Source organism: Sebastes umbrosus, chromosome 4 (genome assembly GCF_015220745.1).
Source record: "Sebastes umbrosus isolate fSebUmb1 chromosome 4, fSebUmb1.pri, whole genome shotgun sequence".
Lineage (NCBI taxonomy): Eukaryota > Metazoa > Chordata > Actinopteri > Perciformes > Sebastidae > Sebastes > Sebastes umbrosus.
The window spans coordinates 2,389,628-2,417,061 of record NC_051272.1 but is presented as its reverse complement, the minus strand read 5'-3'; the positions used below and the strand labels follow the sequence as shown (position 1 = coordinate 2,417,061).

General features: G+C 41.2%; 4 protein-coding genes across 7 annotated transcripts in view; 2 read left to right on the top strand and 2 right to left on the bottom strand.

Annotated features, from left to right (window-relative positions):
- Positions 1 to 6,987, bottom strand: part of srpk2 (SRSF protein kinase 2) — an 87,870-nt gene extending 80,883 nt beyond the window's left edge. For all 3 annotated transcript variants that reach the window (XM_037766058.1, XM_037766057.1, XM_037766060.1), the window contains exons 1-2: positions 6,850 to 6,987; positions 6,555 to 6,621 (exon numbers count right to left, since the gene is read on the bottom strand). In XM_037766058.1, the coding sequence (XP_037621986.1) occupies positions 6,555 to 6,621; positions 6,850 to 6,865 (83 nt within the window). In that variant the 5' untranslated portion in view covers positions 6,866 to 6,987. The remainder of the gene's footprint in view (positions 1 to 6,554; positions 6,622 to 6,849) is intronic.
- Positions 6,988 to 8,266: 1,279 nt separating this feature from the next.
- pus7 (pseudouridine synthase 7) lies at positions 8,267 to 17,120 on the top strand. Of its 2 annotated transcripts, XM_037768135.1 has the most exons (18): positions 8,267 to 8,437; positions 8,632 to 8,714; positions 9,808 to 10,086; positions 10,169 to 10,253; positions 10,351 to 10,467; positions 10,560 to 10,704; positions 12,281 to 12,298; positions 12,574 to 12,685; positions 12,775 to 12,852; positions 13,047 to 13,175; positions 13,350 to 13,475; positions 13,570 to 13,631; positions 13,717 to 13,877; positions 14,349 to 14,475; positions 14,647 to 14,748; positions 15,004 to 15,133; positions 15,296 to 15,387; positions 16,547 to 17,120. In XM_037768135.1, exons 3-18 carry the CDS (start codon positions 9,818 to 9,820, stop codon positions 16,681 to 16,683), a joined length of 1,890 nt encoding a protein of 629 aa, XP_037624063.1. In that variant the 5' UTR covers positions 8,267 to 8,437; positions 8,632 to 8,714; positions 9,808 to 9,817; the 3' UTR covers positions 16,684 to 17,120. The 2 variants fall into 2 exon arrangements, with proteins under 2 accessions (XP_037624063.1, XP_037624064.1); XM_037768136.1 differs by lacking the exon at positions 12,281 to 12,298.
- Positions 17,121 to 19,203: 2,083 nt separating this feature from the next.
- Positions 19,204 to 20,791, bottom strand: LOC119487442 (endonuclease domain-containing 1 protein-like). The gene is made up of 2 exons (XM_037768313.1): positions 20,452 to 20,791; positions 19,204 to 20,352 (listed from the first exon to the last, which is right to left on the bottom strand). Exons 1-2 carry the CDS (start codon positions 20,749 to 20,751, stop codon positions 19,747 to 19,749), a joined length of 906 nt encoding a protein of 301 aa, XP_037624241.1. The 5' UTR covers positions 20,752 to 20,791; the 3' UTR covers positions 19,204 to 19,746.
- Positions 20,792 to 25,095: 4,304 nt separating this feature from the next.
- Positions 25,096 to 26,947, top strand: LOC119487082 (apelin receptor B-like). The gene has a single exon (XM_037767734.1). It carries the CDS (start codon positions 25,096 to 25,098, stop codon positions 26,494 to 26,496), a length of 1,401 nt encoding a protein of 466 aa, XP_037623662.1. The 3' UTR covers positions 26,497 to 26,947.
- Positions 26,948 to 27,434: the final 487 nt, after the last annotated feature.

Sequence of the window (27,434 nt, the reverse complement as noted above, 5' to 3'; positions counted from 1 at the left end):
GTAGACATTAGTCCTCTATATCTGTACATAGCAAATAGTTTTTTGCTGCTATATTAATGCTCTTAATGTCGCACAGAGCACCTTTAACTGAATATCTTTAGATTTTGAAGTGTCGCTCAGGGAAAAAAAACAAGCATTTTGAAGATGTCACCTCGGGCTTTAGGACATTTTTCACCATTTTATAGACGAAAATGACCAGTCGAGAAAATAATCAGCAGATTAATCAAAAATGAAAATAATCAGTATTTGCCACCCTATAAAAAAAGTATTTACTACAACTAATAAGAGATGCTGCAAGAATGGGAACCCTCATTAGACAATGCTAAATATTTAGCATTAGTTCCACAACCTGTTGGACCGTAGACAACAACTCAAGTCGCTCAATACCAGTATAAGCTTTCAACGCCTCAACTCCTATCGAGTAGCTCTCTTATACACACACACACATATTATACAATACCAACAGCCAGATCAGCAACACAGACCGAAAGAATGACAAATCTGTTGATGAAATAAAGAGATACGATCAGGTTACGATGTGCCTAAACTTGAAAGGACAACAAGAGCAAAAGTTGGACGGTGAAGAGAGAGATGGTGTATCAAAGTGAACTTTTCTTTTGGGCCACAAACAAGTTCAAAGCATCTCCTACTACTCCACCTACAGAAGCTGCACATAGAAACCTGCACACACACACACTCAATACTGGGTTATTTTAGTAGACAAATCCAACAAAATAATACAAAAGTACAACTGCGCTTACAAATCACAACTGGTGTCTCTGAATTTTGCTGCCGTTGGTGTTCGGTCAGCACATTGAACAGAAGTTATAAAAGCTGGAAAACAAAAAGAAGCTTTGAAGACCAGACTTGTAGCTGCAAGGCCAATAGATCGGTTTCTTGCTTTGCTTACAAACTCACTCTGCTCAGCAATCCATGTAGTTGCTCTCCCACATGTGACTGATCCACTGCTTGATGCAGTTCGCTCTTCATCGGTGGAAATACACTGAATCAGGAACAAACATGTCACATTGTTTTCTAATCTCTGAAAAAGTGAAACTGAAAAACTCCCGAAACAACATTCATCCTGTCAGTATTTGATCAATGATGTCTGAGATACTGAGTGGGACAAAAAATAGAGATCCATCGTCCCCTCGTAACAGATTCAGTAAATAAACAACTGCCGATGTGTCATCACTTGAGTGCATCTGCAAATAAACTGTCGACATGGTCTCTCATCTGATAGTAATTGTAATTGTGGGGTCTTTTGTTAAATTTACAGCTCATGGTTCCAGGTATTGCAAAACAATTAAACGATAAAGAAAAATGTCAGCAAAACCCTGATCAACGTATTCTCATACAACGGTTCGTATGATATCTTACAAAAAAGTTATTCCTCCTTTTTTGGTTGTTTTCCTACGAATGTCCAGCAACACGTGTCAATTTACGCTCATTACATGCATACAGAAATAAACTTACGTCTTCACAGGAAACAACTTCCTTTGGTTAAAGAGATTCTATGTAAGAATCAGAAATTGCTCGTTAACACCTGTGGCCGTTAAGTCAACGAAAGTCAGCATCCTGTTGCTCGCGCTTGTGCTCGCTCTACGACCGGCCAACACTGTTTAACAGATGGGCTTCATTAGATAGAACTTTGCGGTTTTGGTGCTTCCGTGTAGTTTGTGTTGGAGTCTGAGTCTGAACAGCGTAGACACACGCGAGCGCGCATGGGACACCGACCCGGATTGATTTATACATGTCAGAAGTTACAAACAGTCCCTTTAAGGCAACAAAACTACTTAGTTAGATTTATGAAAAAAATCCTGGTTTGGCTTAAAATAACTCTGGAGGTGGCGTTACTCAAGTACGTAACTTACGTGACAAATAAATCAACGCTGACTTCTGGTTTCACACGGGACACAAACACCGGTCTCCTGGGCTGAAGTCTGGTATTTTTAGACTCACCCATCAACCCCCCCCGACCGCCTCCCTAAGTAGCATTTGCCTATTTTTGTTTCCTGGTTCACAATTATGTTAATTCCCTCCCTCCAGGCGAGGAAACATTTGATCTCAGCAACATTTACTACCTTTATTGGATTACGATGATCTGATCTATATGAATGCACCTGACCAGTGCCTAAAGAGGCTGGATACTGGTCACCATTGTGCTTTACGTTTTATTACTGGCTGTGGAAGTCTTGTACACCACTGTACCCTGTATGCAGCAGCTAAATGACCATCTCTTTATGTCTGCAGACTTTCACATTGGTTGGCTCTTATATATAAATCGCTCCTTGGACTGGTTCCTTCATATCTGTGTACATACATGTGCACAAACCACACAGAAGGACCTGAAACTGTCAGAGCTGATTACTACTGTACGGGGGAATTTAAGTCCCTTATAAAGGATGGAGAAAGTGGCAATAGGTCGATGTGATTGATCTTGATTTTCTCACTGAATTGTTTTGAGATTGACTTGTTTGTGAGTTATAGACATTTTTTTTTGTGTTGCATACAAACTGGATGTAATGCTCGTCCACTTGTGGTGCGTGACTGTTGTATTTGTCTGCTTGTATTGCTTGTTGTTGTTTTTATGGTTGTAACAATGTCTGTGCTGCCTTCTTGTTCAGAGGCCTGTACTACGAAGCAGGATTTGGCGTTAGCGAGGTAACTTCAGGGTTAACCCTTCAGGGTTTTCCGTCCTACGAAAGTGGATCACTTCTTACCAGGTAGATCATAAGAACATAACCTGCTCCGGAGCAGGTTATGTTCCAGATAGGAGATCAACTCGTATAAAAGTACCTCCTACTGACCAATCAAAGCTTGGTGCTCAGATTGTACGATAATATTACACACATGTGAAGAAGTTTAAGTCATAATCCAGGCTGAAAACAACACAGTTTAAACTGATAAATGCAGGAAGGAAAGCTGAATTTATGCTGTGGGACGCTGGTTATCAACTCGGTAAATTCGGTACTGTAGAAAAAGAGTACCGTCACGTTTTTATAATTTTGGCATCAACTTGGTACCGAAGTATCGGTTCTCGTGACATCCCTAGAACAGGCCTCAGGTCACTCTTGGAATAGAGATCTTAATCTCAATGAGTTTTTACCTGGTTAAATAAAGGATATATATAAATATATATACAATTACACACAAAATAATTTCATAGGATATATATACGAATTACAGTGCATTACTTTTCATAGGTATAGCTACGAACAGTGTTTCTCAGACCAGCCTGCTTTCCCTCAATACTGGACCAATTTCAAAAAGTTTAGTTTTAGTCACCTCCAACACAAAAACATGGAAAAATAGGGTCCACGTTGAAAAATACCGTTACAGGAAGTAGTCGTTTATGTGTCCATGCATGATGCGTTCATGTGTTTGCATGAATGAGTTCAAACGTGGGAAGTTGCATCAGCTTAAATCAGAAATACATCAAAGGTCAAGTGACAATGCATCGACTGAACCTGAGTACACATTCGCACAAAGCTCGCCTCAGCAGTGTTGAAGCCCTTCAGCAGAGGCCAAGCATGACTCTCTGGATCAAAACAGATCACAACAATCCTTACCAATGATCTCTGATGTCTTTGAAAGTGAGAGTGTGTTAAAAGAGATGCCAACTGTCAGAGAAAGAGTGAGAGAGAGATTGTGTGTGTGTGTGTGCTTGAAGATTAGTGGGTTAGTGGGTGTGTCTGCTTGCCCTGACGCCACAGTGACCCAGACCTGGATAAGCGTCCGCTGGATGATGAGCTTATGTAATTTGCTTCATTGTGCAGCTGAGACAAATAGTCGATCGACTGCAAATTAGGCTGCAACTATTTTGATGGATTCATTGTTTAAATCATTCAACAAGCAAAAAAAAAAAAAACGGTTTCAGCTTCTCAAATGTGAGAATCTGAAGCTTTCCTTGGAGCTAAATTGTATATTTAGACCAAATGATTAATCTATTGCTAAAGATAAAGGATCAGCCCTATTTCATTGTGAATATCTTTAAGAATAATCTCAAATCAAGAGTCATTTTGTTTCTCTTTTTCTCTGCCTGCTTAATCCGTATCAGAGTTAAGCCCTACTGTATATATATATCCCGGCGTACACTGGGTGGGCAAAAGGCCATATCCGCAACATGTCACCAATCTCAGAGCTAAACCACTAGGTTCATTTTTGATTTACAAGATGGCTGCTTCAGGGGGGAAAAAATCCAGAAATAGATAAATAAAAAATATATATAAAAAATAAAATCCAGCACAAGGAAATATTTCACCGCTGACAAAATGTTTTCATGTTTTAAAACGGAATATCAGAATAACCTATGATTTATGAACGCCACTAATTTCTTTAACGCATTAACGCAATTTGCAATTTTTAGGTTATAGCTGGTTCAGTTAGGGTGAAGATACTGGTATCATATTAAACTAGAAAACCTGATGAATCCATCGATACCAACCATGTCATACTAGCTTGTCGCGAAGGAGAATAAATAATGCTCCAAACTTACACTAAATTTGGTTATTAAAAAACTGGCATGGTCATTTTCAAAAGGGGTCCCCTGACCTCTGACCTCCAGATATGTGAATGTAAATGGGTTCTATGGGTGCCCACGAGTCACCCCTTTACAGACATGTCCACTTTATGATAATCACATGCAGTTTGGGGCAAGTCATAGGCTGTATCCGAAACCGCCTACTACATTCGTCAGTAGTATGTAGTATGGAGCGTAAATCGATTTACTTTGTTATACGCTAGGCCGGGTTTCTCGGGTTTCCGGTTTTGGAAAGCGGAAGTAAACAGCACGGACAATAGCAAACCTCCGCTACTTTACATTACAAAAATGACCGAAAGTGACCGTTCCAGTGATTTGCATTGTGGGATATAGTGGGTGAGGTAGACTGGTCCGATGCATAATGGAGATTTTTTCCGAATCAGTACGACATCCGCGTATTTTTGGCATACTGTAGATTTTGCTTTTGTTCGAATATATCATGATATATTTTGGCCAAATCAGTACGTACTACTAGTATAGTATGAGGTTGTACTACTAGTATACTATGAAGTTGTACTACTAGTATAGTATGCGGTTTCGGATACAGTCATAGTCAATTCAGCACACTGACAGCTGTTGTTGCCTGTTGGGCTGCAGTTTTCCATGTTATGATTTGAGCATATTTATTTATGCTAAATGCAGTACCTGTGAGGGTTTCTGGATAATATATGTCATTGTTTTGTGTTGTTAATTGATTTACAATAATAAATATATAAATATATTTGCATAAAGCAGCATATTTGCCCACTCCCATGTTGATAAGAGTAATAAATACTTGACAAATCTCCCTTTAAGATACATTTTGAACAGCGCAATTAACTATAGACAATCATGCAATTCAATATTTTAACTGATTGACAGCCCTAATTTTAATTTTTTTTGTTTTTTTGCACACATCTGTTCGATAAGATAAGATAGTCCCGCAGTGGGGAAATTTGCAGTGTACAGCAGCAAAGGGTATAGTGCAAAAAACAAGAAGCATCAGCTAACACAGTAAAAAAAAAGAAGAGCTAAACAAAGTGTAATCAAATAGAAGGAAGTATAAAAATAGGAGCAGTATATACAGTATTGACAATAATAAAAAATTGCACAAGTGGAAAAATTATATTGCACAGTGAGAATGAAATGAAATTCCACCTGAAAATATTGCACAGTATGAATTACACCTGAGTAGTAATGATGATATTGCACAGACAAAAATACAGTATAGAATGTAGATGTAATTCAATGTGCAGGTGAATTCCAGCAGCAGCAGACAGACACCGAGCATGCAGGCACCCTGGGGTGGCCACACCGTTGGTATCACCTAATTGATGCCTATATACTTCATCCTGCTGGTGACGTCGCTCCAATAGCATCATGCCATGAAGTAAAAGCCCCCCCACTCCAATTCACATGCACTTTACAGAGCCACTGCGCTGCTCACACACTCTCCATATTCAGCTGCAACCACCACACTGAAACACCCCATGCATATCATCTCCTCCTGCAAAACCAACTAACAAAACCAGGAAACAATGATTTTACCAATGCAAGAAAAAAGTTACATAATCAAACAGCATGTGAGAGATTCCCAAATAGGCTAGACGATAAGAGGGAGGTGTGTTACTCCTTATATCACTGCTGCAAAAAAAGAGGAGAAAGGAAATGAGCTGTCACACCTCCTTTTGCAACATTGTGTCAAAATAATCAATTAAAAGGTTATTAATCAATCAAGAGGTGATCAATAGTGGAGGTGCAAAAGCCAAGTGTGGTCCTCATCGTGCAGAGTCTGAGTCCTCAATGGTAACTTCCCACTCTCCAGAGTACAGCCCGTATGCATGCTGTAAATACACGCCTTTATGTGCCATATGTGCACACCGCCGACGCACACCGGCAGACGGTCACACGGAGAGACTGGAGCTGCTGCCAACACCACAACCCAACACCACAACACACCACCAAACCAAACCAAACCCCGGCTAACAAACACTCCTCTCTCTCCACGTCGAGCAGTCACCGCCCTGCTTACCTCCGGTGCTGACCGGCTCTGTCTTTCTTCCCCTTCGGCCTCCTCTTCCTGGCCTGGATGGCCATCACTGCAGCCGGGTGGAGAGGTTTATCCACCGGGCATGTGTCCGAGGAAGGGTGCATGGAAGGAGGAAGAGGAGAGAGAGAACATCATTAAGGCTCTGGTTAATGGGTCATTTAACGGTGTTTAGCATGCACATGTAGGGTGATATACATTACTTTGATGTTAAATAGAACCAGAAGTGTTGGAGCATTTAGAGTTATAGAGGCTGAGTTAGAGGCTGAAGGATACGCACCTTTCCTGGAGCTCATGTTTCCTCCTCTTCTCCTCAGCAGGAGCAGAGCAGCTCAGAGGCAGCAGCCGGAGTCTCTCTCTCTCTCTCTCTCTCTCTCTCTCTCTCTCTCACCTCCATCATCAGATGACACGTGCTCCCTCTGGCGGGAGTCGCGTGCACACCTGCGTCACTTTGCACAAGATACACGTTTAAGTTTGTGTAATTTTTTTTATGCATCAAAAAATCCATAATAATTAATAATAAAAATAATAATTCAGCATATTGTAAAAAAAAAAAATGGAAATAGTTAAGTACAAATACCTAAAAAAAAAAATAATCATTTAAATATATAAAATGTATTTAAAGGGACTGTTTGTAACTTCTGACACATATAAATCATTGTGGGTCGGTGTCTCATGCGCGCTCGCGTGTGGCTCCGCTGTTCAGACTCAGACTCCAACACAAACTACACGGAAGCACCAAAACCTCTTGGTTGTCTCTAGTGAAGCCCGTCTGTTAAACAGTGTTGGCCGCAGTCGGAGGATGCGGGGGAGACCGTAGCTTTGGTCTCCAGGGCCGGAGTCTCTGCTGTACTCTGCTCCTCTGCTCCTCTGCCTGCCTTCACTCACACAACGCGCACGTTCTCACTCCACCTCACGTTCATGCGCGCTCACCAAACACTGCAGAAGACTTCGCAGCTCTGAGAATCTCTAGTGAATATACAGTGGACGTTTGTGCAGAAATAACTGCTGCAGCTCCTCCAGACCAACAGAGGTTTCCCGTGTCTTGTGAAGTGACGGGGCTCCGCAGAGAGAAACGTTATCGTCTCCGACCAAAACTCCGGCGTCTCCCCTGTTCCCTCCGGCCGCGGTCGGGAGGCTGAGGCAGGAAACACAGTATCAGCATCGATTCATGGAGAGACCTTCGTCTGGTCAGCTAACATTACTGCCAAGCAGCTGAAATATAGAGTGATATTGTGCTTTTAGCTGACGTGTGTCGCCTCACTGTTTTGGGCGATGCTCGTTCATGTCTATGTAGAGCGAGCACAAGCGCGAGCAACAGGACGCTGACTTTCGTTGACTTAATGGCCACAGGTTTCGCTGTTAACAAGACATTTCTGATTCTTACAAACAGTCACTTTAATTCATTCATGTCTATTTCTGAAAACATATTTGCATCTCAAATTAATCTTTAACTTCCCAGCTTTCAGATGATGCACACCACTTCTATGTGACATCTACTGTTGACCTGCTATAAGATTAAAAAAACGGGTCTGTTATGGGTCTCAGAAGGTTAATAACATGCTTTGGGTGTCCTTTGATTGGATTTAACATTTATGGTGAAACAACAAACAAACTACTAATAAATAAAGACTGAAATATTAAAGTGAAGTGACCCTGAGTCCCTCTGAATGCATCAGTCCTGCAGGGTGTCTGAGTCAAGCTCACTCCATGATTGACAGGTCCCCTAACCAATCGTTACAGAGTGGGCGGGCTCTAGAGTCGTCTCTGTTTCCGGTATCAGCCCCTGAACCAACCACACACACACGTGTGGAGGAAAAGCTGCCTTTCACCGCTTTCTGAGTTCTTCTGAACATCACCAGACTCTGGTAAGTTAGATCAGACTCTAGTCTAGTGATAACAGCAGTTTATAGCTTCATTAACACCATAGTTTTAGCTTTATCTCGCTGCTCGCAGAGCTAATCTCAGCTAGCAGAGTTAGCTCTGATAATGCTAACGCTGCTAGCTGCTGTGCTAACTTGTGAGTTTATCAGCTTTATGTTCATTATCTTGTGTTTTTCAGTGAAACTTGGTGCATTAAGAAGTCTCTGCAGGTGTTTGGCAGCTGTGAGAGAAGATCCCGGATCTGTTTGAGCTCCACAAACAGTCAGTAGCATCCTTTTATAGGCCTTTAATGTCAGTTTACTGTCATCATCACTCTGCAAACACTGCAAAGCAATACAGCTGACTCCAGAACAGCAGCTCCACATGACTGTGTAGATTCATGCACAGCAGTTATAGTGTTACTATGATGTTTAAAACAATATGCATCCAACGTAAATGACATGACAGTAGGCAGACCTGCAACATGGAGCTGATATATCCTGAGTTTAGTTTATATGATGTTATGAGATGAGGACATTAATTCACACAGCTACAAGATGTTTAGTGTGACATCATGTAGTTTACATTGGATGCAATAGTTGTACATACCAAAATAACTGCAAGTCAAACATGCAAAATATAAACTGCATACAAATTTGTACCAGGATGGTAAACTGACTTTTTAAAAAATATATATATATGGTGTTTACTAATTATTTTAATGTGCAAATGTAACTTATTCGTCTTCATTGCACCACTACATTTTAAACTAGCCATTATTTTAATTATTATTAAAAGTCTGCAACACTATGGAGGACAGAACCTGACAAAATCAAAAATACATAAATAACTTTTGCATTTATTTTTTATATTTTGCATTTTATTTATATCTGCACAATTTTTAAACAGAAGAGTGAATAAATAAGATAATTAATACAAAGGTAAATAAATAAAGAAGCAAGATAAACAGAAATATAAATTTATATCACATGTTATCAACTAATTAATGGCTACATTAAAAATTGTGCAGATATAAATAAATAAATGCATAATACATAAATAAATACATACATTTTAAAAATAAATATAAAAAATATAAAGGTAAATGCAAAAAATTAATTCAAAAATTAATAAATACAAAAATAAAAGGTAAAATTAAACAGAAGAGTAAATAAATAAAGAAGCAAATTAAAAAAAAAAAAATTTATATCACATTTTTGCAATTAATTAATTAGTCATTAAGATACTCAGGGGATCTGTTATAGGTGTTGTCCCCATGAGAAGTAAACTAATTTCATGTGTGCAATTGATGGAATAGCCCTTTTAAAGGTTGTATTTGAATTACAACACAGTTTCTCTGGGTCTGTTGTCACAGCTTGGCTCTGATGGCCGAGGCCGAGCCCATCCCCGCACAGGTCGGGGAAAAGAGAGGCTGTCCAGAGGATGAAGAGGAAGACACGCCGTCAAAGAAACCCAAAGTTGAGAAGGATCAGAAGAATGGAGGCGAGGAAGGGCCCGAGGGCGAGGCGAGTGGTGGAGAGGAGTCGGGTGAGACCTTCGCTGATATGATGAAACATGGCCTCACTGAGTTGGATGTGGGCATCCTGAAGTATGTCAGTGACCACGAGGGCTTCTCAGGAATCCTGAAGGAAAGGTTCGTCCTCCAGACTCATTAAATAGTTTTGCATAATTTGTTTTATTGTTTAACAGATGATTTATTGCGGGTTTGTTCTCAGATATTCTGATTTCGTGGTGCATGAAATCAACAAACAAGGCAAAATCGTGCATTTAGATGACCTCTCAATCCCTCCAGAACCTGAGGTAAGATATCGGATTAAATTTCCAATCACCAGTGCTACGGTACGTTCACACAAAGCATTTTTGTAGAAAGCAACCGTCACATCGAGTTCTATTTTAGGAAGTCCCAGAGCCTCAACCGCAGCCAGAGGAATATGACGTGTTGACTGAAGAGCAGAAAAAGCAGCTTGAGGAGCTGCAGCTCTTCAAGAATAAAGAGGGCGATGTCTCCATTGAGGTGAGTTTACACTTCCTGGATCACTTTTTATTACATCACTTTAGAACTCACTGGGAGTTTAATGTCCTTACTCCTCTTTTAAACATCTGTAGGTGTTGGATGATACTAAAGAGAAGCGGACGCTGGTCCACAAAGCCATCAAGACTCAGTATCCTGGTCTGGAGACAAAAACAGAAGAGAAGGAAGGGCGCAAGTTCATAGTGGCTTACCACGTCGCTGGGAAGAAAGCTCTAGCAGGTATGTGGAGAGGAGACCGAACCAGCTGTCTGGACATACGTAGCTCTTCACCAGTAAATTAGTTAAATGGTAATAGAAAGCATTTATTGCATGTCTACTTCAGCTTCTCTGGCTGCAGTGCATGTGGTCTCCAGAGCTGTAAAATATGTTGCATGCACTTGTGCATGTGCATGATCAAGACACCTGCATGGTCTTTGCTCACAGTGGTTTTTCAAACAAGCAGATTTTTGGTTATGACTGACTTTATTATATAGTGGAATGCTGATTTTCTAGATTTTGACTTGGTCTGAATGAACACTTTAAAGGTACAGTGTGTAACATCTGGCGGCATCTAGCGGTGAGGTTGCAGATTACAACCTCTCATGTGAAGGAATACTATGGTGGCTGATGTGTAAACCAGAATGGTCCTATCTAGAGCCAGTTAAAGAGAAGCCAGAGCAAGTTAGTAGTGTGTGTGTGTACGTGGGAAGTGAGCGGTGAAGAAAGAGAAAGAGAGTGGCGGCGAATGTGTGTGAGCGAACAAGGTAGCCAGCAGAGCAGAAGACAGAGTTGTTTTTTTCTTGAGAATATATATATATACACTCACCGGCCACTTTATTAGGTACACCTTGCTAGTACCGGGTGGTCTTCTGCTGCTGTAGCCCATCTGCTTCAAGGTTGGACGTGTTGTGCGTTCAGAGATGGTATTCTGCATACCTTGGTTGTAACGAGTGGTTATTTGAGTTACTGTTGCCTTTCTATCATCTCCATCCACTCTGCCCATTCTCCTCTGACATCAACAAGGCATTTTCGTCCACACAACTGCCGCTCACTGGATATGTTCTCTTGTTCGGACCATTCTCTGTAAACCCTAGAGATGTTTGTGCGTGAAAATCCCAGTAGATCAGCAGTTTTTTTAAATACTCAGACCAGCCCGTCTGGCACCAACAACCATGCCACGTTCAAAGTCACTTAAATCCCCTTTCTTCCCCATTCTGATGCTCGGTTTGAACTTCAGCAAGTCGTCTTCATCACGTCTAGATGACGTAATGCATTGAGTTGCTGCCATGTGATTGGCTGATTAGCTATTTGTGTTAACAAGCAATTGAACAGGTGTGCCTAATAAAGTGGCCGGTGAGTGTATATTTATTAGGGCTGTCAAAGTTAACGTGATAATAACGCGTTTCGTTTTAACGCCTCTAATTTCTTTAACGCAACTTGAGATTTTTAGGTTGTAACGGGTTCTGTTTTGAAGTTAGAGTGAAGATACTGGCATCATATAAAACTAGAAAACCTAAAGAAAACATCCTTATTAATATGATATTTTATATATTATTATATTCAATTTCAGCCAATAGATCCCCCGTAATTGTTACACACTGGTCCTTTTAAAAGACAATAAGGAGATTCAGTTTTGTGGTGCCTTGAAAAAAAGAAAAAAAACTGCACTCTTGTTGCATTAACCATTTAAATCCCATGCTCCACTCACAGGCCCATGCATGAGATCTCTCCCCCTGACATCTCGCCCCGCGGTCCTTAAACATCTCTTTCTTAGTAACATTATTCTATCCTCCTTTTGCTCTTCTCTGGTGGATAGAGGTCAAAGCACCTGCAGGTAAGAACCTATTCTCCACACAGCACAGAGGAAGAGGTTAAAGGTGTCGGGTTACTAGATGTGGTTGAAAATGCTTTTTTGGTTTTGTAAATTACAATTTAGATTTATTTCCATTATTTTTTTTGCAATCATAAGTTAGTTTTCTTTACAGGTAACCATGTGGAAGTATAAAATCTGAACTCTGAACTTTTGAATATGTGAATTATTTAGCTCAATAATTCTTGCTTGTATTTCAGTGCAACCTTTTTTTTTTTTTTTTTCTGTGTCCATAAAAGCTCCGAGGAAACACTTCTGGCCCAAAAACCGTGGCAGTTTCTGCCACTTTGTCCTGTACAAGGAGAACAAGGACACCATGGACGCCATCAATGTGCTTTCAAAGTTCCTCAGGTCTGAATGATCATCATTTAATAATAAGAGATGGTTTATTTGACCAGTGAAATATGATTGTAGTTAAGGAGCATCATTTGTCTTTCTAGGCTTAGACCCAACATGTTTTCCTACATGGGAACCAAGGACAAGAGAGCCATCACTGTGCAGGAGATTGCAGTGCTCAAGTGAGTGTGTATTAATCTTTTTAAGCAAATCAATAATTACTGTGTATTCATTTTCAAATTGTCCGTGGATGATTGCAAATAGGTGCTGCATCTTGTTGTATTGCTGCTGTTGCTAGGCAGCTGATCTCTGGTGGATCAGCTTGTTGTAAACTAAAGGATCTGTAATTAAAGAAACCTTCTCCTTGTCCTTTCAGGATCACAGCAGAGCGGTTGTCTCACCTCAACAAGTGCCTCATGAACCTCAAGCTGGGGAACTTTTGCTACAAAAACCACCCTCTTAAACTGGGAGAGCTGCAGGGAAATCACTTCACTGTGGTCATCAGGTCAGCAGATGTTATTAATGTAGACGTTTCACTGAACTGTTGTAAGTTATAGAGCGGCAAACTCCCGTCCCTTCTAGTGGACCACCAAGGGATCTAATTTTCTGGAATAAAAAACGTAACTTCCCTGTTACACGACAGTACTTCTCATTAGTTGTTGATTTATTTGCATATCAGGAACATCTCAGGGACAGATGAGCAGGTCCAGCAGGCCTTGACATCCCTCAGGAAGACGGGCTTCATCAACTACTACGGCATGCAGCGCTTCGGCACCACGGCTGTGCCTACACAACAAGTCGGCAGGTGAGGACATGACATGGAGAGATGCTGACATACATTGTGATAATGACATGATATAACTCAAGTGTTGTTTCCTCCTTTTTGTTTTGGGGGGCAGGGCTATCTTGAAAAACGACTGGAAAGAGGTGGTGGATTTAATTCTGAAGCCTCGTCCCGGAGGTAATGAACTTAATTTTTTTCTTCCATATTTTAAATCGGTTAAAAAGTGTCAAAACCTTCCTCAATCTTTTACTGCTTTCTTCAGCGGAGAAAGAATTCCTCGTCCGCTGCCGGGAGGAGTGGGCAAAGACTCAGGATCCGGAGGCCGCCCTGAAAAAGCTGCCCAACAAGCGCTGCGTGGAGGGGCAGCTGCTGCGAGGCCTGTCGATGTACGGCAAGAAGAACATCGTCACCGCTTTTGGACTGGTTGGTTTTATTAACTTTCTCCACTCCTCTTTTGTCTTCTTTAGAGTGGTACAGGGGGTCTTTGGGGGGAGATAGCAGGTCAACAGTAGATGTCACATAGAAGTGGTGTACATCATCTGAAAGCTGATAACCTGAAGATTAGGAGATGCAGCTTTGATTTTTGATTTTTGATTTTTGATTTTTGATTTTTGATTTTGATTTGATAAGGACGATGCAATTTAACATAGTTCCAATACAGGGCATAAAACTGATGTGCTGCACAGAGAGTTTATAGCTATTGCTTATTTTCAACTCTCGTCCCTAGTTGGGCTTTTACATGTACAGAATAATTAAAATATACAGCTATCTATATGGCAAAACCACAATACAATGCAAATATGAAAAAACAATAAAATACACATTACTTCAATGTATTTTACATCCAAAGAGTTTCTGCTCTTTCTGATGAGTGGCGTTTGTTCTTTTTTTCAGATCCCTCGTAACAACCGTCTGATGTACATCCACAGCTACCAGAGCGTGGTGTGGAACACCATGGTGAGCCGGAGGATCGAGGCCTTTGGCCTGAAGGCTGTGGAGGGGGACCTGGTGCTGAAAGGAAGTAAGAAGTTCATCCTTTTTACCTTTTTATGTCAAATATTAAAGGTACAGTGTGAAGGATTTGGTGCCATCTAGTGGTGTGGTTGCAAATTGCAACCAACTGAGCTGTTAACTCATGATGTTTAAAAAGGAAATGCTGCCCACTGATGTCATCTTTGATGTGTTCATGAAGCCACAGCACACGTGCTGTCTGCAGAGGAGGCCGAGAGTTGCTCCATCCACGACACTGTGATGCCACTTCCTGGGTTTGATGTCATCTACCCCACTCATCACGGTAAGAAGCTCCGTGTCATTTATAGGGCTTTTCCAATCGGCACTTTTGGCCGCGCCGAGTCAAACCACGCCGTGCTGATTTAAATAACAAAACTGCTGATAAATGAAAGAAAAAAGAAGTGTAGTTTAGCAAAATCTAAATGAATTGACAAAGAAACAGAAATAAAGTAAACCTACTACAGAAAAAGAAAGGGAAGTTTAGTTCTGAGCTTGTAATCGTCTGTAATGCTGCTGTCTCTCTCTGTCTGTCTGTCAGTGGGTAAAGGTTACAGAGAGCTGCTCACTGCAGACGGGTTGGACATCGACAACATGAGACACAAAGTGAAGGACTACTCTCTGGCTGGAGCTTACAGACGCATCCTCATCAGACCCAGCGACGTCAGCTGGTGAGCAGCACATTCAATACTAGTATATTATTTCACTCTGTTGTACGAAGCCATTTATGCTGTAATATCAACCATACTGGAATACGGTGGCTGTTATTGTGTACTGCAAGTCATTTGAATGCTTGGTTCCTCTAACCTGTTGTGTTTGTCTGTGTTCTGCAGGGAGGTGACTCAGTATGACGACCCCAGGATCTCCCTGGTGCATAGTGATTTTGAGAAACTGGAGAACAAACCTGCTCCTGTCTTCAACAAAGGTGAAGTTCCTTTCAGGATTGTTTTAGTGTGTGGGGAAAAAAGTGATTCAGATAAAGCAACTTTCTGAACTATAATGGACTCGAGTCAGTGCCGACATTGAGATCTTAGCTGCTGCCCCTCCACCTCCTTTTTTTATTTTTATTTTTTATTTTATGTATGCTCTGCCAGGAGGTTCTGTGTTATTTTTGTGCATACAGTACATGACTGACATAGCCTCTTAACGTGCTTATAATATAGCTACCACATTGACCTTGATTATGAGACCAGAATGCACCAGTCACAGTAACATATTGAAAAAAAACAAGGTAAGGCGACGTATATCTTTTAAATTAAATTGTCTTGGGTTAATAAGCCAAAAATTAAACTGCCTACTGGTAGGCCTATTTCTACCATATTTGATCTAAAAGTAAAAATAGAACTGTAGGTTATATTTTGATTAGACTCTGCCCATCTCATTGATAACCATGATCTTAAAATTGGAATTATTCTCCTCCTCAGTCGTTGATTTTTTTTTTTGGCCTACATTTAACCCTCTGAAAATTATGACAGATCATCTGACTGGCATTAACATTACTGTCATTTGAAAGCCGTAGCGGGTTTCAGTTTTCCGACAGTGGACAACCAGTGGTATCATAAGAATCTTGAGATTGCGATGAATCCGTTGATACCAAACATGTCATGCTAGCTTTCTGGGAAATGGGGTAAATATCGCTCCAAATTTGAGTTATCTTTACCGCGAGGTCCGTGACACCTCAGTGACAAACGGCAGTGTTCTGGTCAGGCTGTTTATGCCCACTACGGTTCTTGGTGCTCTACGCACAGAGCGTGATGCATGTGTGCCTAGCGGCGGCGCTGACTGGACTATATTGCCATAACACAGTTACTATACATAGCAGATCGCTTTAAACTGACATTTTGTCCCCATGCATCCCTAAATCTCCATTGCTTGATTATTTTGGGCCACGGAGCAACACTGACATATTATGAACTTGTAATGTTGATATGACGTAGATGAATGTAGCATAAGCTTTAGGGGTATATGAGATGCAAAGAGTTGAGGTGCATGAATGCTTAGTTTCTGTTGGCTTCTCATAAGATGACCGATGGTTGTGTTTGAAAGCACACTCTGACACAGTATTTCTGTCCTTCCTCCGACAGAGGGGAAGTATCGGGCTCTGCGTATGGAGTTCTCCCTGCCGCCCTCGACCTACGCCACCATGGCGATCAGAGAGGTCCTCAAGTTGGACACTAGCATCAAGAAGCAGACGCAGCTCAACACCACCTGGTTCAACTGAGACCGAAACACACTCAAACACACAAACTGGACTGCTGCTGCAGGCTGCAGAGCGCCTGTCGACTGTGGCTACTTACTGTTGAGTGTTTTTAAGTGTATCATGTGTGTCTGTGTGCGAGAGCGATTGGGTTCTGCGTGAAGCCAAAAGGTTTTTCTTTGAAGTACAAAGAGCAACGATTTATCATTAACTTTTTTTTAATGTTCCTACTTGCTCTAAAGTGTTTCTCCGCTGCAACGTTTCAGCATATTTTGGCAATGATTTCAGTAGACTTTGTGCTTGTCAGGGTGCCGTCTCACACGGTAATCCCTGCTGCACAGGCTGCTCAGCATGCACACTCTTTGTACAGAAATATGAGTTTTTGTTTTTTAACTTTGAGCTGAATGTGTGACTTGAAAAAACTCTTGAAGAGAAATTAAAAACGTTGAGTTTCTAGTGAACCGTCTGTCTTTGATTGACTGTTATTAAGACACACTAGTATTGTCCAACATGATGCTGATTTCTTTGCATAATGAGGGTTTTTAGGTATAATTCAATGCAGTGAAGAAGCCCTTTTTCCACCTTTATGTTATTGGTGCCTTCAAATTAAACTCGTGAGCTTGTGTTTACAACACGGGAAGTCGTGTACACAATGTGCTCGCCGTTCAAGTGGTTAAGTCGTGAGAACTCTGCTGCTAAGCAACGGCAATATTAACGCTACTGTTGGCGTCTAGAAGGCTAACAAGCTAGCAAGTGGGTAACATAATGCAGAAAATGCGACGACATAATGATAGAGGAAGAAGATGAGGCTGTTGGGAATATCAACATTTTCCTCAGACATAATATAAAATTACAAAGAAAAACAATATACGACTAAAATGACAATATATTAACTTATTATGCACCGAAAAATTAACTTCCATGGCCTCTGCCATTTCTGACAACGTCAACAAACCCATCACAACTCGTGAACTCGGAGCTTTCAGAAACTTTCCTCCTACGAGGTTGTGAATACCTCATGACGTTCATATGGACTCTTCTGGTGAACGCGGTAAACACGACCCCATTTGAAGGCACCGTTTGTCTTTCCCTCTGCTGGCCATCAGAGTTAAAGTGGGCTTGTGAAATGTATTTTTGGCTCTTATCAGTCTGCTGCTGGTCAAAACAGTGGAGCTGACCATCTGGCACAGCGGCATGTGCCAGCTGGCAGGATATACAGCTACCCCCCCCTCTCTCAAACGAAATGCGGTTACTAATCATATCATTCACCCCGGGGCTGTCTGCCCTCCTAGTTTTGGATCATTTTTATGTTTTGATGCTGTTTTGCAGCATCTATGACCTCCTGTACCGAAGAGATCTTAACCATATCCTGAAAAAGAATCACAATGAACACAAAAAGAGATACTGGGAGAGAGACAGATTATCATTTTTATTGTTACATCCCACTTTATTTAAACTTAATTTAGCTTTTGTAGTTCACATTTCATGGCAAAAGGGGGTACCACACAAATTCAGAACAGAGAGATGAGATGACTAAACGAGGGGTTGAACCAAAGTTATTACTGTTGCCTATTCTGGTTAGCAGGGAAACAGTAAGAGTAAACTTAGTTGTATATGTGAGCATTCTTGTAATGTATAGGATAAAAATATAAATATATATTGGCCCAGTTTGTCCTGAATATTTCTGTATGGCTTTTCATAAGAGTAGTGCTACAGTTAACACGCTGTACGTGTAAATGTAAAACTGTTGGTCTAATCTGCCGGTGCTGAACAAAAGGCCTACAGAGGCAGAGAGTCATTAAGAGGTGACGTTAACATGAGATAAAGTGAATGAAGAGTACAACCATGTAGGGATTTCATGGTGAGTTTGTGCACAACAAAACCGTGTTAAATACACCATCAAATACACCATAAATGAAATAAGTAATAGTGGAGAATGTGTAAAGTTTTATAATGAACTTAAAGGACCAGTGTGTATGAATTAGGGGGATCTATTGGCAGAAATTGAATATGATATTAATAAGTATGTTTTTCTTTATTGTATAATCACCTGAAAATAAGAATTATTGTGTTTTCGTTAGCTTAGAGCAGGAGTCAGCAACCTTTACTATCAAAAGAGCCATTTTAGGCAAACTAAGAAAAAGAAAAATCTGTCTGGAGTCGCAAAACATTTGATCATTGTGATGAAGGTAACACAGTTTATAGTCTATGTATATAGTATATAAGACTAATGCAGTGAGGGCCAAAGAGACAATGTACTATGGAGTATTAGGGCCACATTAAAGATTGGCCACGTAAAAATACTACTTTATAATATTATGACTTTATTCTCGAAATCTCAGATGTATTTTTTTTACTCAATGTGGCTCTAATACTCCGTCGTACCGTCACACATTGGCACACGGGAGAGGCTTCAGTTGGTTGCAATCTCCTCACCTCACCGCTAGATACCGCCAGATCCTACACACTGGACCTTTAAAAGGGATTTTTGGTTGTGTCTAGAAGGAAACTTGTGAGATGGTTGAGGTTAGGAATGGTAGGTCGTCGGGTTCGAATTCTTGCAAGTTTTTGCAGATTTCAGATCAAATTTCCCAATTTGCGGGTTACCTTCTAGACACTTAGACTCTAGACAGATAACATGGAGGATCAATCTTGACCTTTGGGGAACAAAATGTAAGCGCAAAGGTCCACTTAGTATCTTTTCAGAGCGTTCAACCACGTCCTCTTCAGTGAATGGAGCTCAGAAAAGATAGTAAGCAAGTGGACCTTTAAATTAACATTATGTTATCATACTGTGAACAGAGTAAATAACGGGTAAAATAAGTAACGATTAGGACAATTATAACAAAAAAATCAGGGTAATAGTGGTGTGACTTGTACATTTTAATCAGCAAACAAGTTGCCGCAGAGCAATTATATGTGAAACTGTAAATTTAATAATGGAAATTAAATATTTATTTACCCCAGAAAACTACAAAACCTAGAATAAATGCATTAAAATAAATGTGGAAAGAAATGATTCACTCCTAATCAGCTGCTAAATGTTGAATATTATTGACACTTGTGTGAATATTAAACTAAATTTTCTCAAGGCAGGTGCAGGGCACTTTTAGCACTATTAGCTGGCACACAGTTGTCATAGAAGATCTGGAAAGAGCTGTCAACATAAGTTACCCTCTTCAGGAAGTCCTCCAGCTGCTGCACTGTCATCTCTTGAACCTTGTTTTCCTCCCGGTCGTTGAGCCCGTGAGCTGCGAACGCGGGAAATTTTGAGCGCTCAGAGTACGGTGCGTTGTGGTCAAAATCAACGCAGCAGTAGGCCGACCACAGGTAGGTGGGGATGCCCAGGCGGTTGATGTTCTGGCGGCGGACCGTGTGCCCCGAGGTGGTGACCCCGGTGACCACGTAGGCGGTGCCGCGACAGTAGTTGTTGAGCCGCCTGCGGATGGTGTGCTCGTGGTCTTTCCAGGGGCCGATGTTGAACTCTCGGACCTGAGGGACCACGTTCGTCAGGGTGTAGGTGGATGCTTTGTCGAAGGGGTGGGCCTGGTGCTCGTCCGGATTCAGCTGGCCGCGTTCAAAGATGACCATGTTGGAGTAGTCGTCGAGTACGGCCTGAGCGTCCTCAAAGCTCTTGTGCACGTTTTCTGAGGGGAACTGCTGCATCTCTCGTGAGTCGGACACTGTGGAGAGCTGTCGGGATGAACATTGTCATTATTAAACATGTTGTTAAAGTGAGTATACTACTGGATGAGACTGGTAAACATTGGAAATCAGATACTCCGTCCCTACCTGTGGCTCATACATCCAAGGCACATCAACCTTCTTGGTGCCATCCGAGCGCTTGAAGGTGTACGCCGAATAAACGGGGATGTGGTTGAAGGTGTCGTACAGCGTGACGAACCGCGGGCTGCCCTCGTAGAACTGGCAGATCTTTTTAAAAGGCTGCTCCTCGAGCCCTCGAGGTGGCGTGCCCATGTACAGGAACTGTTTACACTCAGGTGTGAGGTTTTCCTGCACCTCCGCCACTGCCGCCATCACAAGGACGAGAAGACAGACGAGCGTTCGATCTGTTCTCTTGTAGACGATCATGGCGAACCGTGCAGTCTCTCTGTGGTGCTTCTAATCACTTCTGAAACGTCGTCCTGCTGTGTGTGGACTCCTCTGTGCTTTCGAGCCGTCCCAGGCATATTATGCAAATTCTTATCTTTTACACTTCATGAATAGCCAAACTACTGTTGCCATGTTTGAAAATCCATCAGCGGCCAACCACAGTTCAGAGATCTTAACGGTCCGGCTCAACCGCACAGGAGTTCTGAGTAATTGTGTCTGACTTGGCTCTCTTTTCAGGTCGTAATTATACAGGAAGTATGTGACCAATGTACTGAACTGAACAGTGAGGGAAATATCAATCAACGAGAGTCTGAACAAAGCAGACATTTAAATAACTAATAATAATATTAATGATTCAATTTACACTAAGTGTTCCTGTAAGCCATTAATAACTAATGTCAGCTGTGGAAAAAAGACAATGTTGAGCTCATTAGTCGTTTAATATGTTTAATATTTCAGACCTTTCAGCCTCATTGCACTAATGTTTGATGAACTCACAGTTTACAGCTTCCCATCTGTGCCACAAGCTCTTTATAGACCTAGAACAGGAGTCAGCAACCTTTACTATCAAAAGAGACATTTTAGGCAAAAAAAAAATCTGTTTGGAGCCGCAAAACATTTGATCATTGTGATGAGTTTATAGTCTAAGTATATAGTATATAAGTCTAATGCAGTGAGGGCCAAAGAGACAATGTACTACGTAGTATTAGGGCCACATTGAGGGAAAAAACATCTGAGATTTACACAATAAAGTCAGAATATTACGAGAAAAAAGTCGGAATGTTATGAGAATAAAGTCTTAACTTTACGAGAGAAATAAAAATGAAAATGGAAACAAAAGTTATTCATTTCCATTTTTAAAAATCCACAGGGAGCCACTGGAGAGGAGCTAAAGAGCTGCAGGTTGCTGACCGCTGGTCTAAACTCTCTATCTTGTTCCTGCAGTGCTTCCTGTTCCTTCCTCCTGTTGTTTCCCACTATGATGCTCAGCCTGCAGGTTTTCTTCTCAATGAAACAGTTGAATTTACTCTCTGCCTTTCCCTCCCTCTCAGTGTATGCGAGTCCGCCATCATGTTTTCTGTGAGAGAAAAGACTGGAATGTTTTAAACATCTGTTTCCATAACAACAGGTTGATGGCAGCGTGACCTCTGCCCCCTGTGGTAACAAACACTTCCTGTTTACTATCGGAGCATCTTCACTGTTTACACTGTAACCCCATGCTGACCTACAGCATCCATCCATCCATCCATCCATCCGTCCAGTATACCAGACAGTACTAAAAAATGACACAAATAAAAGCTAAAATATCTTTAAAACTCCTTTTATTATTATTGATGTCTTCAAATGGGGTCGTGTTTACTGCGTTTAGGAGAAGAATCCATATGAATGCCCCCTCCCCCCCCCCCGCCTCTGTGGTATTCACGACCTCGTAAGTGGAAAGTTTCTGTAAGCTCAGAGTTCACGACATGTGACGTGTTTGTCGACGTTGTCAGAAATGGCGGAGGCCATGGAAGTTAATTTTTCGGTGCATGATAAGTTAATATATTGTGATTTGCGAAATCGTTAGCCTCTGTGGCTTCTAGACGCCGACAGTAACGTTAATATTGCCGTTGCTTAGCAGCGGTGTTCTTCATGACTTAACCATTTGAACGCCGAGCACATCGTGTACACGACTTCACGATGTTGTAAACACAAGCTCACTACGAGTTTTATTTGAAGGCACCGTTATTTCCGGTTGCGGTGAACAGTATGTGAATGATGTCAGCTGACAGGAAGTAAACATAGACCCAAGCTGTTGCCTAGCAACGCAATTCCATTGCAATTGCTATGGCAATGAGCTGAAACCGGAGCGTTTCAGACAGAGAGTAAATACAGGCAGATTCAGACAGACAGTATGAAGAGAATAATGTGTTTTTTGAACATTAAAGCATGTAAACATGTTCTAGTAGGAACACCAAATACAAGTATGAACCTGAAAATAAGCAGGAAGTGTGACCTTTAACTGAATCAAATTAGTTCAAAATCAAATTTGGATTTGCAAATGTAGCTATAAGCGTAAGAAATAAGTTATGGCACTGACTGTGGCAGCCTCGACACAGCTGTGGGTCAGGATCTACTTTCATCTGTAAACTGGCAGTATTGTTCTCTTTTACGCCACATATATATACACAGAATAATGCTTTAAAGGCCCTTTTTAAATACATTCATGAAGGCTTCCTCACATACATTCACTCTTCTATTCTGATGGTCAGACTGTGAAAGTGAGGGCTGTTGGTTGTTTGTGCTCTGTGGGGTTGTTACTTTAGACCACTGTATACACACTGTGTGTGTTTGAACATGTGAGACGCAACAAAAGACTGTATTTGTGTGCTGTATGTGCATTTGGATTTGTGTGTGTAGAGAATATTAGCAGCCGAGAGGATTGTGGGGGATCTGTTTGTGTGTCTCGGGTTTGTGTGTGTTTGCGGGGGGAAGGATGGGTGGTGTTATTGTGTCTCTCGGGAGGTGTGTGTATTTGTGTTGTGGGGGGGGTGTTTGCAGGTCTCGTAAGTCTCTGCTGGGGTGGTCTGGTCTTGGAGAAAGAGAAAGGAGGGTGCATGTGTGGAGGACACTGCTATATATTCAGACTTTAGAGGAGACACACCTTCCTCAGCCGGCTCAGTACAGATGAAGAGACTGAGAGAGAAACAGGAGATGAAGTCACAGAGAGAAAGTGAAATGTGAGAGGACAGAAGCTGAATTTTGCTCCACAATGATCATCACACCGTCATCACAGCATCTCGGAGAGGATTTCATCTGAGCTGATGAAGCAGCCCGAGGTAAGTGTCTGTTGTGAGTTTCATCATAATTCCCCTCATAGCTACAAATTCATGCAAAATAAAAAAACTTTTAGCATCGGAAACCTTAAAATAAATTATTGCTGCATTATTAGCTTTCAGTAAATTTCTTAAATAATAATTTGTCAGTGCCTGGCAAAGTTTAATTCTGTCATTAAATTTACTGGGAGCTACTGTTTATTTTATTTACAGTATAATTTTATTTTATTGTCTTGTGAAGCACTTTGTAACATCTGTTTTGAGAAGTGCTATATAAATACATTTATTATATTATTATTATTAATGTAGTTTATGATTCTGGTTGTCTTGTTGGAATGAATTTTCATTTAAATAGTGTCAGAAAGGCCTAAAATGGTCAGCGAAAAAGTTTTAATTGTGTTACAAAAAAAACGGTGCATCAAAGTTGGCTCAAGTTTTAGCTTTAAATTGAATCTTTTATCTAACATTTTATTATTATCCAACAAACACCTGTGCACAAGAGAACACATACAGTATGAGCATGGACAAGAAAACATCATTTAGAGACACTGATGGCATTTTGTTGTTGTTTGCATGTAAAAAATAAAGTTTGTTTACAGCATTCCTGGGCAGATTAGTCCAAAATTCCTGAAGTAAGATATGTGTAGCTAAACGTTTATGGAGGACGGAACCTGCCAAAATCAAAAAATAAATAAATGACTCGATAAATATATCATTAAATGTAGCAAAAATAGTATTAAAATAAATGTAGCCATTAATTAATTGATAAAATTAGACATATATATACACAGTATATTCCTGTGTAAATTTGCTTCTTTATTTATTTACCTTTGTATTAACTCCATTATTTATTCACTCTTCTGTTTGAAAATTGTGCATAAATAAATACATAAATACATTAGAAAATAAATATAAAATAAATAAAAATAATGCAAGAATAAATAAATAAATAATAAATGCAAAACTAAATTAATTAATTAATAAACAAAATATATACATTAATAAATAAAAGGGAAAATGAATAAAGAACCAAATTGAAACAGAAATATCAATTTATGTCACATCTTATAAATCAATTAATTAATGGCTACATTTATTTTTAATTTTATTTTTGCTACATTTAATTATTTGTTGAGTCATTTATTTATTGATTTATTTAGGATTTTGACAGGTTCCGTCCTCCATAAACTTTGCCTTGTTGTTGTTTCAAGCTGTGCACAAACAGTATTTACAGTATTTACAGCAACTGCTACAAAATGTTTAAGCATATCGTTGTGTTTTATTGAATTTTCAGACCATCTGAGTCAACAGACTGAGGAGGAAGTGAGACTGAACGAGGGACTAATCCACTGCTGGAATTTGGGCCCAGAAACGAGTGTACCAGTGCAGGAGTTTGGACTTCTAGACATTTTATTGACCAAACTTCAGCTTGCTGGGAAAGTATTCGGACCTCCAGTGACTTTAATGGCAAATTATTTCATATAAAAACCAAGAGATGGAAGAACAGATGTCAGACGCAGACTTCCTCTCCTCCCCCTCTCCTCCTCCCCTCCTCGACTGTGACTACAGCGACTGGTCTCCCTCCTTCTCCATCATCCCGTCCGTCTACCTGCTGGCCTTCCTGGTTGGTTGCCTCGGCAACGGCCTGGTGCTGTGGGTCTACCTGGACCGAGGCGATGTGAGGGGAACTGGAAAGCCCGGTGGTTGCGCTGGCATTTTCAGAACCAGTCAGCAGAGCGTAAACAGCACTGGCAGATTTCCTCAGAAGAAGACCGAAACCTGTGGATCTTCCTCAGGACAAAGAGCCTCCTCTCACTCCTCCTCCTCTTCCTCCTCCTCTTATCCCTCCATCCCTAGTCCGTCCCGCTCCCTGACAGACTCTCTGATAGCCAGCTTGGCGTTGGCTGACCTCTGCTTCCTCGTGACTCTCCCTTTGTGGGCGGTGTACACAGCCATGGGCTACCACTGGCCTTTTGGGCAACCCCTCTGCCAGATCAGCAGCTTCCTCACGGCCCTCAACATGTACGCCAGCGTGTTCAGCCTGAGCGTGCTCAGCGTGGAGCGGTACTGGGTTCTGACTGGACGCCGGCACTCCAGCCACCGTGTCCCACAGGGCTGCCCCAGCAGGGCATTGTGGGTGCTTGGAGGGGTGTGGGTGCTGGCGGGGGTGCTTGCACTTCCTGGTTTGCTGCTGCGCTCCGTCAGGGAGGTGGACCTTGAATCTGATTATGATTGGCAGCTGGAGGACATTCATCCCACTACTACTGATTCTGGATCAGTCTTCCTCGTCTGCCAGATGGACTACTCCATGCTGATTGGAGCAGAGCTGGAGGAGGCGGATCGAGAGAGGGCGGAGATGTGGTGGGCAGCCGCTTTGAGTCTTAAATCAACTCTAATTGGCTTCCTGCTTCCTCTTGTCGTCTTGCTGGTCTGCTATTGCTCACTGGCCCAGCTCCTCAGCAGACATTTTGGACGGGGCCCTCGTCCCGACCGCAGGCGCCAGCGAAGACTCCTCAGGGTCATCGTCACTCTGGTGTTGGCGTTCTTCCTGTGCTGGCTGCCTCTGCATGTCAATAAGACTGTCTCGATGCTGCTGGAGTTTGGTTTTGTGCCGTACTCCTGCTCTTTGGATCAGATGTTACTGGCTGCTCAGCCGTACGTCACCTGTTTAGCTTACCTCAACTCCTGCCTCAACCCTCTCCTGTACGCTGCATGCGACCCGTCATTCAGGAAGAGATGCAGAGGAGCTCTTCTCACGCTGTGCAGGACGAGAGGAGGAGGAGGAGGAGGAGGAGAGGGAGAGGGAAGGGAGGGAAAGAAAGATGAAGGAGGGGTAGAGAAAGAGGAAGCAAGAACACTAGAAACAGCAGATAGGACAGAGGAGGGAGAAGAGGAGAGGGCGGGATGATTGTTGAGATAACTGCTTGAAATGAAAGGATCATATCTAAACTCACATGGAGGAAACAAGGACTTCAAGTGTTGTTAAAGACAATTGACAATAGACTGGAGTTCCAGAGTGGCCTACACTCTCGGTGTCAGAGGTCAATATTCTCATAATAAACATCCTTATCAAATTCATGAGTTCAGAGACAAAATTCCCTTCTTCAAATCCACACATTTCCCACAGGAAAAATGTAATCATGTCCTCAAAGACCAAAATGTTCTCATGTCATCTGATCTGTTTCTATATTTTTGTACTAGTAATATTCTCTGAGTTGTTTATTGACTTGTCATGCACTGTTTTTTTTTTTTTATTAAAATAAAGATCATGTCAACTGACATTTGTCTTGTAATTGTGTAAAAATATACTACATCAATAAATATGTAAGATACTGGTATCATATGAAACTAGAAAACGTATCCATTATCTAATCCATCGGTACCAACCATGTCATACTAGCTTGTCGTGAAGGAGAATAAATAACGCTACAAAGGAAAAACTGTCCAATTTCAAAGGGGTCCCTTGACCTCTGACCTCAAGATATGTGAATGAAAATGGGTTCTATGGGTATAAACTGGGACAAATTTTGAAAATGTATGTTCAAAACTGTGAAATGGTCTATATATTGTATATTTGTGACATCACAAATGGACAGAAATCCTGATGGCTTGTTTCAAACGCACAGTTTCTGAATACGGGCTGTGTGTGTATTTCTCCATGGATTGAGTGTTTTGATACTTATATATCACTTAAACCTGCTTTATAATAAAAAGGACATGAAAATCTCACTTTTTACAATATGGGACCTTTAATAAATTATCTATAAATGATTTATAAATGATTTATATAGATATTTGTGAAGAATACAGCTCTCTTGTGTAGCAGTAGTACCAGACCCCGTCCAG